Source organism: Carassius gibelio, chromosome B11 (genome assembly GCF_023724105.1).
Source record: "Carassius gibelio isolate Cgi1373 ecotype wild population from Czech Republic chromosome B11, carGib1.2-hapl.c, whole genome shotgun sequence".
Taxonomy (NCBI): domain Eukaryota; kingdom Metazoa; phylum Chordata; class Actinopteri; order Cypriniformes; family Cyprinidae; genus Carassius; species Carassius gibelio.
This window is the reverse complement of record NC_068406.1, coordinates 21,925,421-21,947,086: the sequence shown is the minus strand read 5'-3', so window position 1 is coordinate 21,947,086 and position 21,666 is coordinate 21,925,421. Positions and strand designations below refer to the sequence as shown.

The following is a 21,666-nucleotide window of genomic DNA, read 5'->3' as shown; positions in this document are numbered from 1 at the left end:
AGACGACCAGATTCTTGTATTCCAGAACCTTATTCTCAATCTCAGATTGGATCTCAGAAGTAATATGTAGTCTTTCAGTTGTTGTAATAACTGTAATTCAGTATTGTGTAAGGGTCGGTCAGGAGTGTAGCATGTGAGTGTAAGCTCCGTGACTTTCTCCCAATGACACCAGTCTTCTGCTTTACTATTAGTGCTGTGTTTTGATTAAATCTCTGGGGTTTTGAGCAAAGGTCAAGACAGCAGAGGACAAAAGTTTTCTTATCATCATTTCTTTAATCTTTCAGATGGAGTTCTTGGCAGGCAGTAACGGGCAGCGCCTTCCAGCTCCGTACCAGGAATGTCTTAACCAATCATTAACGTCCGTGGTGCAGAGTAACTCTCAGTACCAGGGTCTCGCCGCCTGCCAGCTGGAGCTCATCTTCTATATCCTGGAGGACACATCGTAGAGACGGACCAACCACTGTCATGTGCCAACACTCCCAGAAACCTCACGAGCAAAACCTTTGGGTTCAGTATCATATGAGAGTGGAATGTAGTTTAGTCGATACCCTACTGCTCACTGTGAAAGGGTCTGGGGTTACATCATCAAATGGATTTAAAAACTGCTAATATTTATCTTTCAGTCATGACTAGATGTATCATTTTAGCTTATCAGTCGACAGCACTAACAGCGTTTGGAACTATTGAATAATGGCAAAAATAAACACTTGTGGAAGCCCATTTCTGCCTCAGAGTTATAAAAATATAATTCATGGCATTACTCATAATCGCAACCTCACACCTCACTATTGCAATGATTTCTCGTAAAACTTTATATCTCACAATTTTTCACACAAAATGCGTCCGTTTCTCTCAGTTGCACTTCTTATCTCACGTGTGCAACTTTATTTCTTATTACAGCATCATATTTCAATATCGTGACTATTTCTCATAATTGTGATTTTCTTATAATTCGTCACTTTTTATTACAGTTATTGTGAGTTTATATATCACAGTTGCAGCTTTCTTGCAATTGCGACTATTTCTCGTAATTGGAAGTTTATATCTCACAATTGACCCTTCACAAAGACCCGCCTCCCTTACTAACTGTTGCTATCTCATGTTCTCACGCTGTTAAAAACACATCACAGAGCAAAGAAGACAGTGACAGTGCACCGACAGATAAGACAGAGCAGGTTTATTTCTGCTATGAAACAAAGTCTCAGCTTTCCAATTTGGTCATTTTGTAAGAAATTCACACAATGAATGCCGTTTTGTTGCTCTTTAATGTGACATTTGTGTAGTTCAAGCAGCATGTGAACCGATCGTCTCTTTCTTGTTACTAAATATAGCGCAAAATAAACATGAATGAACATCAGAAGGTATACTTGTTTCAACCACGGAAAGATGTCAATACACTGTTTTTCAAGTTAAAGTTTTCTGCAGTTAAAACAAGACCCCTTCTAATTTTCAGGGGTTTTTTGTTCATAGTAAATATGAAAAGGCACTGAGGCTCTAAAGCGAACCATGACAATGCATAATTTTATTTATTGTTTGAATTTCTTTAAAAAATGACAAATTTAGAAAGCCGAGACTTGTCTGTCGGTGTGGCCATGTATTTTTCACAGTGTGAGAACATGAGGTTTGGTGTGAGGGTGCCATTGTTAGACATAGCAACAGTAACTAAGGTGGGCGGGTCTTTGCGAATGGTCAATTGCGACATGCGATAATTCTTGTAAAAACGACTTTGAATCTCATAATTGCTTTTTATCACTAATAAATGCTATATTTCCACCAGAGTAAAAAATAACGTAAAACTGCATTTATTTTAACTGCAACCTTATATCTTATTTTGACTAGTCTTTATTTTTTACTCATAATTATTTATTTCCACCTCAGAGCAGAGTTGTAACTGTCTTAATTATGACTATATCTCACAGTTGAAACATTCTAGTAATTTAATAATTTAAATGCGACTTTATTTCTTCGAATCTAAACTTCACTTCTCGTAATTGCAATTACTTTAAGTGCAAATTTGTGTCAAAATTGGAACACCTATGTAATTGCAACCTTATTTCTACCAATTACGATTATTGTAGTACGATTACTTTTCATATAATTTCTTTCATTTTCATAACAGAGTCTGTACAATACCTCATTATTATTTTTTTTACCTAATTGCTTTAAAACTCTTGAGGCAGAAATAGGCTTCCAGATCGAACCAAAGCCTCCAGTGGAGAATGCTTGGTTTGTTGTGCTGTGTCTACACTAAAAACCAGAGCCAGACACAAGACGAGGATATGAGTTTGAATTCTTACACTAAAGTCAGTGCTGCGTTTCAGAGGGTTAGGTTAAAGTTACGCATTCACAAGAACTGAAATGTTAACGTTTTCAGTATTCCGATACCACAAAAGCCATTATCGGTCAACCTCTGGTGATTGCCAAAGGCTCATCTTTAACAAATTGACGTAGCTATCTGTAGTTTGTTCTCCTTCTCTAGACCTCGGCTCGGTCAGAAACAGGATTTGAAACCTCGAGGCCTGAAACATGCAGACAAATGAGGACCAAAGTGCAACATGAAACCTGATTCCAAAATGAATTGAGATTTATGAGCATGACGTGATATTGGAGAGAGACTCCGTTTCTTCTAGTCTTCCACATGTAGAACTCATTGTAGCTTTGGCGAGCTCTGCTGTACTTCCTGATAGAGGCGGGAGGATGTTTTCCTTCTGAGTCACTGTACAAATCCATGCAACACCCTGTTCCCCAGCTTTCCTAGAGGAGTGCCCTGACCTCTGCCCTACATTAACGCACACCTGCCTGGAAAAAAAGGCTCTAGGAATTCAGCCAAACAAAGACAACGCTTGGATAAACAGGAGAGAGAATTATACACACAGACTCTCATGCAATGTGAGCTCTAGGTCATTTGTTCCTACGCCATCTCCCTCACACACACTGCGTAGGATGCTTGCTCATCTGGTCTTCCTCTGTTGCTTTTCAGGAACTGAATGGACTTTTTGTTTACACTCAACGTGCTGCACATTCTTGAGATGGCAAATGCAGATTATGAAGGAGAAATGCGGCATGCACACACTTGAGTTTCCGACTGAACCCAAAACACAAGAAACGACAAGAGCGGAGAGTTACTCTTGCATTCTTGTAAATGATTAAAAAGTATTTTAATATGTTAGGCATTTGCATTGGAGATGCCACGTGCAAATTTCAGCCGGAATTGTAGGTCGAATGAATTGGATGCACTGGTTTTATTTAAGAAGGAACTACAACGTGCCATCAAACCGCATAACATGTGAAATAAAGATATAACTGTGTATTTTAAAATGGAATTTATTTTTTGTATTTCATTCAAGAGTAGCAATATTTTTTACCGTATCAATCCCGTTAGTTTATAAGGTAAAACTATTTACAGGTGTAATACAAGTTTACTGATGTTGACTGTACAGTGCTATTGGGGAAGTATGAAACTCACACAAGTGTGTGTGTGTGTGTGTGTGTGTGTGTGTCGGTGCACATCTGTGAACTCATTCTGTTGAGATGACTGTCATTAGCAACATCTGCAGAGGATGGATCCAGTCAGTACTCTTCCTCTTCTCTTCATACATTGTGCTCAATAATTATTCTTTAGATTAATTTATGACAAAAAAATATACAAACGGGGTCAAAACGGATTCACATCCCCATGTACTTAATGTACATATTAAAAAACAAAAACACAAGATTTGAAAACGAAAAGTCCCAAAACACTCTTTGGACTCCATAGTGCTTAGTACAGGTTCTCCTGGTCATCTGTTTTGGGTCTTCTCTTCCTGAGCGCTCAGGCTTTCTTCATCTTTCCGTTGAGAGTGCTTCCGTTCTCGTGGTGCTTCTTGCTGTTGCTCAGACCGTTTTCGTGCACGCCGTGGCCGTTTGAAACCACCGATGAGCCGTTGGCGACTGTGGTGGATCCGTTGGCCGTGCCGTTCTGGGTGAGCTGTTGGGTGTTCTTTGGTAGCCTCTTGCCTCTCACGTACGCCTGGTACCAGAAGTTAGAGAACAGCACGAAGAAGAAGGTCCCGTACACCCAGATGAGGTGGATGAACAGAGGCACCTGGTAGTCACAGCTCTCCATGAAGTACCACTGGGTTACGTGAAGAGACACTAACACAAACTGAGTCTGTAATGAAGAGTAACAAGGTCTAAATGTCTGGCATACACAGCTCTCATTAATAACTCTTAAGTATTAATAACTAAATGTAATATATATACACACACACACATACAAATAGAGTGTGACAAAAATTATTAGTATTTTTACCAGCTAAAAATGGTTTTAAATCTAATCTAATTTCCTTGTAAAATAAAATTTTAACCATAAAATAAATATTTATGAAATGTATTATTATATTTTAATAATTTATTTAGAATGAATGCATACTAAACAGTGTAAAATTAAAGACCAAAAAGTTAATTATTATTTAAATTATGATTATGTATTGAAATACAGTTCACTGGTTGAAAAACCTCTAAATCTGTCTTTGATTTTTTTCTCTTTTAAATAAGCATTTTTATCAATGTCAAAGAAAAGGTTACAAGTCAGTTTTTGAATGCCTTTAAAAAAATGTCCAATGTTATTTTCATAGGAGAAAATATAAAAGAAAAATCTTAGATGCACTGAAGATGCACTGGTTTTTGCATCTATATATATATATATATATATATATATATATATATATATATATATATATATATATATATATATATATATATATATAAAAACACACTTCAGTATATATAAATGTATATGTGCATGTGTGTGTGTGTGTGTGTGTGCTGTCAAATTATTAATCACATCCTAAAATATAATATTTTGTTTAAATAATATTTGTACTGTATATATTTATTATGTATATATAAATACACACATGCATGTATATATCTTTTTTATATATTAATATATTTGTATATAATATAAATTAAAGGAATATAAATATAGACTTGCAAATGCATGCAATTATTTTCAAACTACATTCTGTATATCTGTGTGTATATATATATATATATATATATATATATATATATATATATATATATTTATATATTTATATATTTATATATATATATATATATATATATAATAAATATACACAGAACACACATGTATGTTATGCAAACACAAACTTTATTTTGGATGCGATTAAATCATGATTTATATATATATATATATATATATAGAGAGAGAGAGAGAGAGAGAGAGCCTGACATTTATGGTCACTTACAACAGTAGCTGCATTTTGAAGGCATTTTGTGCAAAAAAAAATGAGAGCGAGTAGATAAAGACTGCACTATCCCTTCACCATTATCATGGGTGAGATTAATACTGCTCTGCAGAACAAATGAACATACCAGCTGAATTGCAGTCATGTATTTCTTCCACCAGAGGAACTTCTGGAAGCGAGGTCCTGCAGCAGAAAGGCCGTAGTAGAAGTACATGATCACATGGACACAGGAGTTGATCATGGCATGGAAGGAGCCCATTCCACCTGCAAGAAGCATAACAGCAAGTCTTGAAGCCACATAGGTGATAATATTAGATTAGATTAGATTCAGCTTTATTGTCATTGCACTTGTAAGGTACAAGGCAATGAAATGCAGTTAGCATCTAACCAGAAGTGCAATAAGCAGTAAGTACAGAATATGCAAAGTCTACAGTATGTTACAAATGTACAATAAATATACAGATAAGGGAGTATTATGGACATAATTTACAGATTTTAAATACTATCAGCACGATATACAGATAGGTGTACAATGAACATACTATACAGATGGATATTATATCATAATATCATATCAAGATAGCTATAAAGTTTATGACATTAATTATGATAACCTCTGGACATTTGTACTCGACATGTATTAATTTAACAGCTGATCACATCAGAAATAATGTCAGTCAGTGCATGTGGCGTCGTCTGCATGTTCTGTGTCTCTGTGTGAATGTGTGTGGTTTCATCTACTACACAAACTTAAACACTATATGAGACATGAACACTCAAACTTCATCTCCAGATCCAGCTTTTCATCATTTCATTTGAGAAAAACTACCATCAAACACTGAAACTCAAAGATCTTCACAACAAACCTTCAAAATAAAAGTTCAGTTTAACTTGAAGGAATTAGGACAGAGGTATTTCTCAAAGAAGTACTACTAATATTATTATTATTAAGGAATATCATAAAACCAAAATACTTTTTTTCATTAATGTTATGCATAGAATTCAGTTGTGCAGCAACTTGCCTTAAAAAAATGTTTTTGGGGGAAATTGTTATACTTTTATTTGATTACAGTTTTTGAAGATTGTTTAAACTGTTCAGTTCATTAAACACAGTTTTTAATGATACATTTGTAATAAATCATAAAACACAGAATCTGTAAAAACATGAAATGTAAAAAAGCTGAATTTAGAGAAAAATAAAACCGAAATTGTCTAAAGATAAGACATTTATTCTCAAGATCTAACAAACGTGGAAAGCATTTCCTTCCTCATTAATGGTAAATGGACATCATTATAAATCCTGATACTGTACTGTATATAGAAAAAAGGGTAACATTTTAGAATAATGGTCCATTAGATAATGTTAGTTAACTACTTTAGTTAACATGATCTAAGCAAGAACAATCCTTCTACAGCATTTATTAATCTTAGTTGATATTCATTTCAACATTTATTAATGCATTATTCAAATCAAAAGTTGTGTTTGTTAACATTAGGTAATTCACTGTGAATTAGCATGAACTAACAATGAATAACTGTATTTTCATTTACTAACATTAACAAAGACGAATAAATACAGTAATACATTTATTGTTCATTGTTTGTTGTTGAATTAACTACCGTATTTTCCGGACTATAAGTCGCACTTTTTTTCATAGTTTGGCTGGTCCTGCGACTTATAGTCAGGTGTGACTTATTTATCAAAATGAATTTGACATGAACCGAGAGAAATGAACCAAGAGAAAACATTACTGTCTACAGCCACGAGAGGGCGCTCTATGCTGCTCAGTTCTCCTGTAGTCTTCGCTGAAGACATAGAGCGCCCTCTCGTGGCTGTAGACGGTAATGTTTTATCTTGGTTCTATATAAATGCGACTTATAGTCCGATGCGACTTATATATGTTTTTTTCCTCTTCATGACGTATTTTTGGACTGATGCGACTTATACTCAGGTGCGACTTATAGTCCGAAAAATACGGTAACATTAACTAATGAACCATTATTCTAAAGTGCTACCGAAAAAAGTTCAATAATAATTGATCATACTGTCGACTCCAGTGACCATCAACACCAAGAGCTTTATTTACAAGAACCATTAGCACATGCAAAATCTCTTGGCATCTCTGACTGGAAGAGAAGTCTGTCAGGTTGACGTGTGGCGATCATGTAAATACCTGCAGACTGACTGGGATCGACTCACCTGGTGCGTAGCTCACGCCCCACCACCACGTCCAGGGCATGAAGGAATGGTGGAAGATGTGCAGGAAGGTGATCTGACTGTGTTTCTTACGCAGCACAAAAAACACCTGAACATGACGACAGCAGCATTCATCACTACATGAACCAATCTGCTTTAAAATCAGACGTTTTGTTCAAATCTTACCGTGTCCATAAGCTCAATGAACTTTGAAAACAGGAATAACCAGGAAACTCTTGTCATCTGAAAAAAAAAAGAAAAAAAAAGACATCTTTAATATGCCTTGATTTGATTAATAATGCACAAACTACAGTAACAGAAAACAGAAAGCAAATCTTACTCGAAGTCCTTGAGGGCTGTTAGAATAATCACATGGGTCACATCTCCACGTGTATCCCGTCGCCCAGCCCGACATCAAGAACTACACGCCAAGTCAAAACCATTCATATATCAATTTAGATTTGGAAACTGGTTTTTAGGAGCAATTCAACAGTGAACAGTGTATTCATAATGACTAAAAATAAAACACACCTCTCTCTGAGTCAATGCACACAAACAAACACTCGCGTTCAAGTTCAAACACATTAGCCAGATCACACCAACATCTCCTGATTCTCACCTCATATACGATATATACAGACAGGCCAACCAAGGACAGGTTGTAGATGATCATAGCTTCTTTCAACTGGAAGGGTTTGCGGTTGGCCATAAATCTAGGGCCAGCGTACAGTGCGAAGAAAAGATAAGCAAGTAGAATAGCAGTCATATTGACTGGACTCTCCATTAGGAGGTAGCCCTTCATCCGAGGGTCTGGAAAGAGAGAGGAAGACAAAACACAGCACTTTGACATATACATACAGCTAATATTACATCAAGTCTTCTATAGGTTTTCATTTATTATAATTGATAGCAGTCCATGACTAGTCCAATTAATCTGCCAACATTTAAGTTTAAGCTTCCTTGTATAAGATTAACAATTTCTGAATTCAATTTTTATTTATTAAATAGAGTACACTGTCTTAAAATGAATGTTAATTTTAGATATTGTGTGTGCAAAGACCTGACAAACTCAAAACAAGCTCATGGATACTATCACTTTACTTAACTTTCGTTAACTTTGTGGCTTTTACTACAGTCGGTTTTCACTTTCACAAGAGCTAACATCATTGCGGAGAAATGGTTTCAAACAATCCTGTTTAACATTCTGACATTTGTATAGTTTGCAATTTGCATTTATCAATTTGTTTAACTTGCATTATGTGTATACTAAAATCAATATTTTAACTTGTGGAAATAGGGAAAAACTCACCCTAGACTGTCATTTTTATTTTATATATACACATTTACACACACACACACACACACACACACATATATATAACCATTTTATTTTATAGGACAACAATAAATTTACAAAACTACTTTTAACCTCTGTCTTAATTTCTCCGCTTTGATTAAATCATGGAGCTTTATTTGCGTGGGAAACCTCAGCCAGAGTGTTTTGACAACTCAAATGACCCATTTTGAATGGAAAACAGCTATTATTGTTGTAAGGTGTAAAGTTTTCCTCCCTGGTGTACTGGCTAACACAAGATCAGCGCCAATTAGAAAAGAAGAACAGAACTAGTCTGAATAGTATACATTACTTCAGTAGTGTCTATGGATTAGTTTCATGTATCATGCTTTCTTACCTCTTCCTGCTAAGAGGCTATCATAGACCTCCAGTACTCTGTCTTTCACCGTCTCCAGCATTTTCACTGACGTCATTTTCACGTTTGACTGCACAAAAGCACCTGTGAGGGCAGAAACAGAGATGTTGTCAGTTCAGAGTGTAATGTTACGTGGAGCAAAACATGCATGAATGCAGATAGTGTGATTCCTCAATCCACATACTGGGCTTTCCACCAGCAGTTGGCTAACTGAGTTAGATGTTAGTAAGGGATGCAATGAATTCACTGTATTAAGCGACCTCAACAGTGAAAATAAAAGACATTGAACCTCAAGAAAACGTGATTTTCATCTCATGTCTGTTTAACATTCTCTAACCAGATGCTTCCTTAATGAACCCACGTACTCTGCTACTACTAAGACATGGGTAACAGAGTTATTCGATATTCTGTGTCTTTATTTTCCGTCTCCCTCCGTCCCTCCTCCATGTGTTTTTTTCTCTCTTGGCTGATATGGTCTGATGTTGGAGGTGTGGCCGCAGAAGGGGGCGGAACGGCACCAGTGAGGTAATGCTTGCCTCACATTAACCTTCATGAAAAGCTCGGTCACCTTCACTGAATATATCAGCGCTGGAGCTTTGAAGCTGTAAACACACTTCTGGATTTATACAGCTGACCACACAGATGGAGGAAGCGGAGTTTGCTCTTATCACAGATCTGTGTCCCGACTGAACTCTGTGTAAACACAGGAGGGGTTCAGGTGTGTCACGCACTTCAGTTTGAAGTCTTTCTTTTCAACACAACAAAGAACTTCCTAAAGTGAGCTGCGAGGAAAGGACTGTACAGTGAACTACAGGAAACACTGCACCAAACACTCACGGTTTATCCACTAACCAAATGTTAAAGATTAACAAATGTAATGAAAAATCACCTTAGCCCTGTCCTCACTAAATAGAATCCAAGAGTCTGGAGAAAAAATATATATATATATTTTTGGCATATAGTGCTTTCAAACTATATAATTGCATCCAAAATAAAGTGTTTTGTTTACATAGTAAATGTGTGTTTACTGTGTATATTTATGTATATATAATTACACACACATGCATGTTTATATATTAAATATAAGTTATGTTAATATAAATATATACTGCATGTATGTGTATTTATATTTACATAAATATACACAGGACAGACACATATGTAAACAAAAACTTTTATTTTGGATGTGATTAATAGTTTGATAGCACTAATATATATATATATATATATATATATATATATATATATATATATATATATATATATATATATATATATATATATATATATATATAAAATTATATAAAAATAAATATATATATATATATATATATATATATATAAATAAATATAAATATATATATATATATATATATATATATACATACATACATACATACACACACACACAGATTATATATTTACATATTTTTTTAAAAATAAACTTAAAACTTGAGATTTTACACGAACTATAAAATACATTTAAAGAAAATGATGTATTAATCATATATTTACAAAAAAAAGACATCTATAGTTCATATAATATTTAAATAAACCATAAAAAAGAATTAAATAACTAATAACATTATTGGAACAACAGTAAAATAAAACCAGAAAGACAAACACTAGGTTTCACAGCTAGGTTTCACAGACCCATTCAGTAGTTATGTACAGTATATGACAATATTATTATGTGTTATGTATCATTTTATAACCGTACATTTAAGATAAGATTTGCAGTAAATTACTCATTTACTCATTTACAGCCCTGAGATACAATGATGTGTCCATATCTGCTGGGAAATATGAGCCACTGACGCCATTGTCCTTCTGATAACACATATACACTGAACAACTGTCTCTCATTGAGCCACAAAATTAGACCAATCTAAAGGTAAGACTTCATCTAGAACAATAAATTAAAGGTTCACCTTTCAAGGACTCACGTGAACAAACATATGCTCTAAAGCAACAGTGGAAACTTCTCTTTAATATTACCCAACATGTCCTCAAACGCTTCAGTGTGAAAACTGACATACCCAGACAGGTTCTCTCACATATTCTCTCTGTAGATCCCTGGATTGGGGCACACGGATGTAATTTGAGATGACAGTGATAGGCCACTGTAGGCCGTCATGTACGTTCACAGAATAATGGGTTTCTACAGATGCTGATTGGAATCATGGAGCATGTTTCGTCATACACGGAGGTGTTTGTAGAAAATGTGCTGTTACCTTCAGGTTAAACCGCTTTCAGGCCGTCGGTGTGATTGTAAAAAGATGATAACATTCATTTGCTTTGGGAATAAAATCTAAGAATTCAAACTACTGCATCATATTGATCTGTGAGCGGAAGGCCTGAGATAAGATTAGTGCAACACCGAGTTCAAGAAAAGGAAATGCAGATTGAATGTACACACAAATGCATGTGAACTGACCGACCGTTTTCATAATATTCTTTCCTTTTAGACTTTGCATTGAAGTTCACACAAAAAAAGTTCCCAAAAAGCAGCCGTTTCAGAGCGTTTCTTATCTCAGAATGTGATTTTGTGAGAATGAGCCTTCATCCAGCCAGAGGCGCGCTAGATCTCGAACATTCAGTTCAACAAATGTGGATGATCAGTTAACGATCAGACTGGTTTCTGTACACAAAGTGGTGACGTCATAGTTGTGCAAAGCACATGAAGTGACTAAACTTAAATCAGTATCAATTCATTTGGAAATACAGTCAATCAGGTGCAGTGCATGTCAATTAATGCAAGATAACCTCTCTAATGCTGTAAACTATGGAATAGAAATTAAATTAATGCATTTAACAGCAGTACAATCAGGCTAACATTTATTACCTAACGTGTTCCTTGGGAATCAAACCCACAACTTTTTGCACTGCTAACACAATGCTCTACAACTGAGCCACAGGAACTTCACATAATAATATATTATATTATATATAGACTATATTAACATGATTTACAAACAAACATTTTACTGGAAATTTTTAATAGTAAAAATATAATATCATTAAAAGGGTAATACATTTTTAATATACAAAACATTTCTACTCCTTTTCAAAACATTTCTACTTCGTCTGTCATAACAATAATTTTAAAACATACTTTAAAATACTGAAGAACAGGTTAAGTAAATATATAATGAATATGTAATATAATGCATATATTTAGCAAAATGCTCCTTTCTAGAGTTCATTTTTCTAGCAAATGTTTGAGGTCGTGGTCACCGAATTGCTTTTATGAGGTAAATGTGACGTGAAATTGTTTCAATGACGTGTTTGGCGGTTCAAATACTATTTATCGATTACATGAAATACTACACAGTTCAGTAAGCTGATCTGTTTCTTTAAACATACCTTATGATGTTCGTTGATGTTAACATGTTTAGACGCGCTACAGTGATCTGCCACGACACATCAAAGAGCACCAAAACTGTATTTATTATTTAAATTGCGTAATAAAACCAACCGAATTTGAAAGCGGAGACTTTGCTTCTTATCAAAAGTAGCTGATTTTCTGTATGGGAGGATTCTTTAGTTCTGTCATGCTAATGGCTAAAAAGTAGTTTCACCAATAGTGTGCAGGCATTGTACACAATCGACCAATTGTAGCGTGCGATCTACAGAGAAATAGCCTTTGGAAGCAATGCACATACATGTAGGCTACATGAATTATGAGGACTACAGAGAGTGTACATAGGATAACAAAGTCAAAATTAGACATTATGGAATTTAGAAATCTGTTGGGAAATATGAGACAAAGAGGATGCATGGTAAACCTGCTTGAACTTTTACACACCCCACGGTATTCGGTGACCTGAATACAAGCAGTGAGCCAGTGTGGGGGTAATGTAATTGTGCAAGATATGAGAGGCATGTGTAAGACGTCTCAGGATTGTCTATGGCTGTGTGGATGTATTGTGAGGTTTTGGCGTGGCTGATGGAACACATGCCTCAGCAACTAAACAGTCCAACAGTGGAAACTCATGGAAGAAACATCAAGACACACAAAAGAGCTTTGGCTGGGCCGGGTCTAAGTGCTGTTTATGTCCCGATGGATGGTGCATCTGGATCGACTCTCCTGATGAAATGTTGTGCAAACATGTTCTTGGGAGGAGTGCATGCTTTAAACCTCAGGACTAAAAAACCTCTAATTTACACAAGAAACAGTGAGTTTAAGACGACTATACTGAACACAAAGACAATTCTATGAAAGGTGTGAATGTGTCTTCATGAGATATCAGTAATTAATTTCAGTAATACTACAGTAAAAACATTTGCAGCAATACCCAGTAAAGGTCATGTTATTATTATATACATATATATTTGCTGTACACACACACACACACAATCTCTAAATGGTTTGGGATCAGTAAGACTTGATTTTTTTTTTTAAAGAAGTCACTTATGCTCATCAAGGCTGCATTTTTTTTTTTTTTACAAAAATACAGAAAAAAACAGTAATCTTCCAAAATAATATTACAATATAAAATAATTGTTTCTATTTTAATATACTTTAAAATATAATTTATTTCTATGATGCAAAGCTGAATTTCCATCAGCCATTACTCCAGTCTTCAGTGTCACATGATCCTTCAGAAATTATTTCTAATATGCTGATTTATTATCCGTACTGGAAACTGTTGTGCTGCTTCATATTTTTTTTAGAACCTGTGACACTTTTACAAGATTTTTAGATGAACAAAATTTTAAAAAGAAGATCATTTATTTAAAATAGAAATATTTTCTAACAATAAACATTTCATTTCAAAACATAAATATTTCAATAAACAATCATTTTTTATTCTTTCTTTTTCTTTTTTTTTTAAGAAATTCAAACTTTTTAGCAAGGATGTGTTAAATTGATAAGATTAATATTTAGAATAAATAAATGCTGTTAACTTTTTATTCATCAAATAATCCTGAAAACGCATCCCAGTTTACAAAATACTGTTGCCAACATTGCTAATTCTAATAATTAATCAGCATATCAGAATGATTTCTGAAGGATCATGTGACACTGAAGACTGGAGTAATGATGCTGATTCATAATATTCAGCTTTGCATCACTAAATATATATAATTATTATTATTATTTTGAATATATGTAAATATAAAAAAATAGATAATTCTCACTAAACCATGGCATTTACAGTTCATATTTTGCTCAATAAATTAAATAAAATGTTTAAAAAAAAATCACATTATAAATCAGTGATTATTCTCTCTAGTAATTCTTATTACTGTAATTAATGGCTTTTTATTTTATTACAGTAAAGTTACCATTACAACATTTTACCTCGTCTTACTAAAATGTTTTGTTAAAATATTTTTTTTCACCATAACAGTAATAATAAACAGATTTTTACATTATGTTAATGATAATTTCAAGAAAAAGTGCTTAGTTGTCGTGCAAATAGTGATAAAAATGCATAATGCCCTTAAAATAGAAAAATAGATTTTTGTGAAAAATATGACCCAGACACGTTCTACAAGGCTTACAGCACAAAGCACTTCACTTTAGAAATGATCAGTGTCATCCAACGTCTAGACCAACTGGCAACAGCACTGTACTGAACCCGAATGAACAAAATCAGATTACAATCAACTAGTCATTGAGTGAAAGCCAAAGCCAAAGCTCACAACACAGCACTGCTCCCTAAAGAGAAGACAGGAACAAGAGACCAACACAGTCACCATTTATGGTAAAGGCACCCTCATCAAAGTTGTATCATCGTATGTTAGTGTTTAGGATCAGAGAGGTCTAGTCCCTCGTCCCCCCGCTCTCTCCATCTCTCAACATAAGGAAAACATTAACCCATATCCGGCCCTTTAACTCAGATTTTTGAGAATTAGCAGGCAGGCGTAAAATGACACGGTTGCTAGCATAGACGGGGAACCACCCTGCTCTCAGGCTGCTTGTCATGTGACCAGAACACATCAGGTCAAAAACCACAAGCAGAAAAAGACAGCAGAAAATGCTAATAACTCATAATCGGTCTTCCCTTCTCTACACATCAAGAGAGTCAGCACAAATCACTCGATTACGATTGCATAACAAGTTCGCTTTTGAATAACACTTCCATTTATGGGCAGAAGGGAAAGTTTTAAGAAGTCAAAGCGTAGCTTGTCATGAGCAAACGGTAAGGGTGGGGTTACACACAGTCTGCAGATCAACAGGCATCCTGTGAGTCAATCATGCCACGAAAAAAACCAACACATTCGGAGTTAATAATAAACAAATGGAAGAGAAGAATCATGATATGAAAGCCGTTTGCGATGTCTCCACTTCATTGAAAGCACAAGGGAAAGTACAAATAGAAAAAGTCTCACCTTATAAACTCCTGCCTCCTCTGAGAGAGTCCTGATCAGTGCCGGCGGCTCACGGCTGATAGAGAAAGAAACCAGGACAGCGGTATTGGAGAGAGGGAGAGACAGAGAGAGAGAGAGAGAGGGGAGCAACAGAGAAGGAGAAGTGGAAGGAAAAGACAGAGGATAAGTGTGTGTGTTAGAGATACGACTGGTACGGCTGTCCTCCCGGTCCCTCCCTCCCTGACTCACTCTGTGGATGAATAACTGGCTCTGAGACAGCAAACTGGAAGAGAGAGACTGAAAATGGGAGCGGGACAGAGAGCGAGCAAGAGAGAGAGAGAGAGAGAGAGAGAGAGATCTAACTTTTAACCTACAGTTCAACAGCTGTAGTCCGTAGTCCCCATCTCTTTTGCTCGCTAAGACTGCATTGATTTGATTCAAAAATACAGTTAATTCGTACAATTTTAAATACATTTTAAAATAGAAAAGTGTTTTTTCATTTATTCTTGTGATGAAAAGCAGCTATTCCATCAGTTTTGTGTCGCAGGATCTTCCAGAAATCAGAAACATTTCTTACGTTGAAGAGAAGTCTGCTGCTCAATCTCTTTTTGTGGAAACTGATACTTTTTTTTCCTGAATTCTTTAACCTGTTAACTGTCACCCCGCCTACGTTTACTTCACTATATTACAATTAAATCCTAATCTAATCATGACAAACTATATATTGTTGAAAAGGTTTAAGACTACTAAATAGATATTTTGCCAATCTTTTTTGTAAAAAATTATGTAGGAAAAGAAATGGATTAATTTATGGCAAGTGTGCACCTCAAAAACCAACATCATAACAGGAGTTAAAAAAGAAAAAAAGTCTTCTTTGTTGCCTTTTTCTCTCTCACACTTTAGAAATCACTGAAAACTTAAAATCTCAAAATTCATCCTTTGAAACTCATTTTAAAATCAAACATTGCATTGCCATGAAAATGGTACATCGAAATCATCTTACAAAATGTTTTCAGTCATGAAGGTTTGGATCATGCACTTTCATGTTCAAGAATTTTTTTCTACCAATGTAAAAGTCTTTAGCGCCACGTTTGATTAATGTAATGTGTCCTAGCTAAATAAAATTATTAATTACTTTAAAAATAAATAAATACATCTTACTGTCCCCAACCATTTCAGTAGGTTTTCAATACCGATACACACACACACACACACACACACACACACACACGCACACACGCACACACACACAAAAATCACAAATATATATTACTATACTTCTATAATGCAGAACATGACATTTATTTTTAATGCATATATTTAGCAAAATATTTTTTTATATTAATCAAAATTAAAAAAAAACTAAATGATATGTTACTGCGTTTCACCTTTTTTTAGGGCAGAATATTTATCTTTATCATTACTAACTAGCAAATATCAGTAGTGTCAGAAGCTTTTCTTTTGAGATGTACAGAAATATTTTGTACCATTATGGATGTCTTTACTGTCTCTGAATGTATATGAGCAAACTGCTTTTCATAAGATGCACATAAATATCTTTTATCACTAATCAATATTAGTCTTTTCTTCTACTAGTCTTTTAAGTGACTTAAAAATGGATTAATACAAATAATAGCAAAAAATAGTCTAGACATGTTTATTTCACTAAGTAAACACAAGAAAATGCATTTAATATTTATATTCATATGGATTCATATAGCAATGTATTAGTAATTAAAACAAAAGTACCTTTTTCCCTAAACATTTTAAAAGATGGAAATACAATGCATGCAGACACCGTGAATGATTCTGAGTGATGATCCAAACAAATACTTGAATCAGACAGTTTGAACTGACTCACACTAATTCATTTAACATACACACTGATTTTACTACTGATGTTTTTAAGGGAGGTCACACTCAATTCATTTTCAATGTGAGTTGCAAGAGACCACAACTACTCACAAAACATGGCGAATCAAATAATCACGATATTACCAATAATATCACCCTGAATGTACAGTATACTGTGTTTATTGTAGTACTGAAAACCGAAGTACCCCCCCACCCCACCCCAGCCCGTGCCTATAATATTATTCACAAGCCGAGGCGAGAAATCAGTGCGACTCTGTAATGATGAAGAGGGCTTTTGTTGCACACCACCCGCTCGAACCAGCAGGACAACAGAGAAACACAGCCTGCAACACAAAGCCAGCATCTATAAAATCACTAACTCCCCATAAATAAAAAACCTCTTCAAGACCAACAAGTGCACGGCCCTCAGTAACCATACATGGATCATTATTTAAAAAAACACCTTGTGTTCGCTTTGCATAACCTAAATCTAAAAGCTAAGCTTTCATGTTCATGCTAATAAAATGAACTACGTCCAGTCTGAAAAGAAATCTGCATAAACATATGCAGGATGATTTGGACAGACCATTGTAAAATGCCCACGTACCTCTTTTAGTTACATAAACAGGCTGAATACTCCATTTAATATAAGCAAAGCTGTGTGGAGATGCATGATTGGGGGGCAACATTCATTGTAGAGGGTGTGTTCAAAACCAAAGGTTTTTAAATATCTTAGCCTTAATCTTGAATATGCAACATCAAATACAGATCCAGACTTCATTACAGTACATTCTGTTGGCATTGCACATTCAACGCTGAGCCCATAGCTTAATGAACTGCTGCAATAAATCACAATAAATATGCTTCGTAAATGATTTTTTAAATGCATAAACATTGCTATCTATTTGCTTTTCACACTAAATAAAACGCATCAGGTCTGAATCTGAATAGCCTCAAGGTCTCTGCACACCGAGTCCGAACTTTTCGTATGCTTTTTCTTTGTATTCATTATCCTTTCCTATCAAAATGCTTGCTACAGATGCGAAAATGCAAAAAACTGAACCTGATCCAAAAAATGTTGATACAAAGATCATGCTTTTTTTTCCGTTAAATAATAATTTTTACATGGATTTTTTTTTTATTATCAAAACTTTAAAATGAAAACTTATTAAAACTTATTAAAACTTCAACCATATGATAATCACCATTAATAATAGTAAAACAAAACACATTTTTAACTTGATAAAAAAAAAAGTTTAAAACAAAATCTATTAAACAAATATTTGGCTAAAACAAAAAGTGTTTAACACCAAATACGAAGTTAAAAAATATTTTATAATTATAACAATATATTTTACAATGACTGGATGTTAATACTCAAATAAATGTGTTTAATGCTTACCTTAAACTTAATGTTTGCACCAATAAAAAAATAATAGAAAAAATTAGTTAATTAACAAATAATAAACAGGTACAAATTTTCTACACAGTAAAAATGCAGCTCCAAAAATAAATAAATAAATTAAAATAAAATGAAAACCAGTGACCAGTCAGGTCTTTATCATGTCCAACGGCACTAAGTCTATCCATATTCAGACCTGATCTGTTTTATGAAGTGTGAACAGAAAATACAAAGAATCATTCATGCACTTCTTTTTCATGTTTTTATCAAGTCATGCATTTTTGATATCATCAACCTCATGACATAATGGGTAAGAATCAAATGTCAGCAGCTATTTTCCTAGATCTACAATAAAATCACACTCCATATGTCACACGGCACACAGTGATGGTGGTGAGAGCCACTCAAAATGACGTGATATTCAACTTTCACAGTCACCAATACTATAGAAACCAATGCAGCAACACACCAGAGAGTAAACACACTGATCTGACATGATGACTAACAATGTGAACATGAGCCTTAAGAAAGAACAGAGTATCTCAGGATTTCCACACGTCATCTAATTTGACCAAAAACAAACTTGTGATTTACTGCAGAAAACTTTACACAAGGCCACACCAAACATGAAAATCGGTGAGAATTTAAGACGAAATATTCAGGTTTGGATTGGCTGGAGGGTAAGCATTAACAGCTTCAACAAACTTTAGGGGATGCTCTACAGACAGTTTTTTAGGAAATCAATAAGATTTTACTCATTAGCAGATGCACAAAGACTCCTCACATGATTGTTTTTCTTTCCGTGTGACCACAGCTAAAATAGACACATCCGCTCTGCAGAACTAGAGGACTGCTGGATGTCAAGTCAAGTCGGTGAAAGCTGAGATGCCTGAGGAGATGCGCTCTCAGACTTTGAGACAAGTTCACCAGTACAATTCAATTACTTAGAGACTCATTATAAACAGGAGATCAGTGTCTCAGGCTGATCAAGCCTGTTGGACTGCTCAATGAACCCCCTTAAGGATGATTAGTGTGTGTGTAACAAAGTATTGCTGGACAATGTCAATTATTTTTATATAAAATAAATTAATTAGAGATGCTTTTGATAATTAATATTTAATGAAACGATTCAAATGGAGTCCAGAAAAATGAATGGAAAGCAGAATAAATAAAAAAAACATCATAGCGTCTTAAAAATTTAATTTTTGTTAAACTTTTAATAAACTGCTGTTTAATATGGAAAGTTTCATGATTTCTGTTAATTAGGCATGCTTTTGATGAATCAAATTGAATTTAACCATTAAAATGAAGTACAGAAAAATTCAATTTGAAAAAATGGAATCCAGAAAAATAAAAAAATAAAAAATATATATAGAATAATAATTTGTGAATAATCATATAACCAATTGAAAAAATTAACTGTAGTCTGATGAGCATTAAAAAAAATGAATATAATGCAATTACAAGTACTTAACTTCCAGTTACATAATCCATAGTCAATCGTAATCTGTTACATAAAATAACATTATAAAAATAACAATCTGTTACATAAAACATAACATAAAAATGTTAAAAATATTTTTTTGGAACTTCATAAGAACCCTGATATTTTTTATCTCAGTTTCCACAAAAATATTAATAATAATAACTGATAATAATAATAATAATAACAACAACAACAAAAATAATCAATGTTTCTTGAGCAACAACTCAGCACAAAATGATTTCTGTATGCGACACTGAAGACTGGAGTGATAACTAAAAACTAAAAAGATTTGCATTACATTAATACATTTTTATAAATATTCAAATAGAAAGATTATTTTAATTTGTAAATGTTCATAGTATCAAATAAATGAAGCCTTAGTGAGCATGAGACTTTCAAAAACATTAAAAAAAATAACTGTAATGCCAGTATAAATTAAATTCTTCAAAACTATTGAATGGAATTTTACGGAAATGTGAAATTAACTTCTACATCTCCAACCCAGATAACAAGAAGTTACTCGGTTTCATTTTTTTGAACAAAACAATTAATAAAATTACTATCAGACATTCGATCTGAAGAGGAACAAGACAGGACAGCTTTCCGTCAAAGACGTGAATCAGTAACGACACAGAGTCAAGGAAATGACTCTCATTCCAGCCAGTCAAGACCAAAAACTTAACAGGTTTGACAGAAATTGCATGTCTCCTGTTACTACTGCTATTGCGTTTGTATTATTACTGCTTGTAAATGACAAGTCGCATCGGTAAATTCCTTTCACTGCTCAACTAGGCTTTGGAGAGAAACTCTGACCCCCTTTTTTTCTTTTCTAAACAAAAAGACTAACTGTACTCATGATAATCTGGGACTATCTCATTACAAATGCTCTCTGTGTAGGTGTTAAGAGATCTGTTGAGGTAAGGGTGTGGTTATGAGTGAACTTCAAACAAGAAGCTGCGTTCACCCGAGGAGCAACTTAGCAACAAACAGTTGCTTTCCGTTAGGATCAGTATTGTATGCTGACAAAACAGAAGTCATCATTATTTTCCACTTTTTTAGAGATTATTTCTATAGCACAAGTAAGGAATGAGGTTTTCAATCACAATACACAACATGCGCCAAACATCTTCCAGAACTTCAGATGAGAAGCCCTTATAAACTGTTGCCAAAAAAAAAAAAATGAAAAAAAAAAAGAGTCCCTGCAATTTACCAATGGTTTAACATTTGAAAAATGAAGACAGCCATGAAAAAAACTGTATTGTAATTTTACAGTTGTAGATTAAAAAGGATCTTTCTTAAATACCCGATTTTATTTTTTCAATTAAATATTACAATAGCACTAACTATTTATAACACAATGACTATTTATTTATTATACAAACAAGCGCAGCAAACCTGGAAATACAAATTTTAAATCACAATATATTTCATTATTTCATCAAATC

At 34.2% G+C, this 21,666-nt stretch overlaps 2 protein-coding genes across 5 annotated transcripts in view; one reads left to right on the top strand and one right to left on the bottom strand.

Moving 5' to 3' along the window:
- LOC127968573 (zinc finger FYVE domain-containing protein 9-like) overlaps positions 1-3,463 on the top strand; it is a 15,979-nt gene extending 12,516 nt beyond the window's left edge. The window contains exon 16 of one of the 2 annotated variants that reach the window (XM_052569860.1): positions 285-3,463. In XM_052569860.1, coding sequence (XP_052425820.1) covers positions 285-446 — 162 coding nt within the window. In that variant the 3' untranslated portion in view covers positions 447-3,463. The remainder of the gene's footprint in view (positions 1-284) is intronic. The other variant, XM_052569859.1, reaches the window with a different exon arrangement.
- The window catches only part of LOC127968576 (elongation of very long chain fatty acids protein 1), a 26,294-nt gene continuing 7,936 nt past the window's right edge, over positions 3,309-21,666 (bottom strand). Inside the window, exons 3-10 of one of the 3 annotated variants that reach the window (XM_052569867.1) lie at positions 15,501-15,555; positions 9,141-9,242; positions 8,069-8,259; positions 7,790-7,870; positions 7,636-7,692; positions 7,453-7,558; positions 5,380-5,516; positions 3,309-4,150 (exon numbers count right to left, since the gene is read on the bottom strand). In XM_052569867.1, coding sequence (XP_052425827.1) covers positions 3,812-4,150; positions 5,380-5,516; positions 7,453-7,558; positions 7,636-7,692; positions 7,790-7,870; positions 8,069-8,259; positions 9,141-9,216 — 987 coding nt within the window. In that variant the 5' untranslated portion in view covers positions 9,217-9,242; positions 15,501-15,555 and the 3' untranslated portion in view covers positions 3,309-3,811. Of the gene's footprint in view, positions 4,151-5,379; positions 5,517-7,452; positions 7,559-7,635; positions 7,693-7,789; positions 7,871-8,068; positions 8,260-9,140; positions 9,243-15,500; positions 15,724-21,666 lie in introns of those variants that run through there. The other 2 variants (XM_052569865.1, XM_052569866.1) reach the window with 2 other exon arrangements.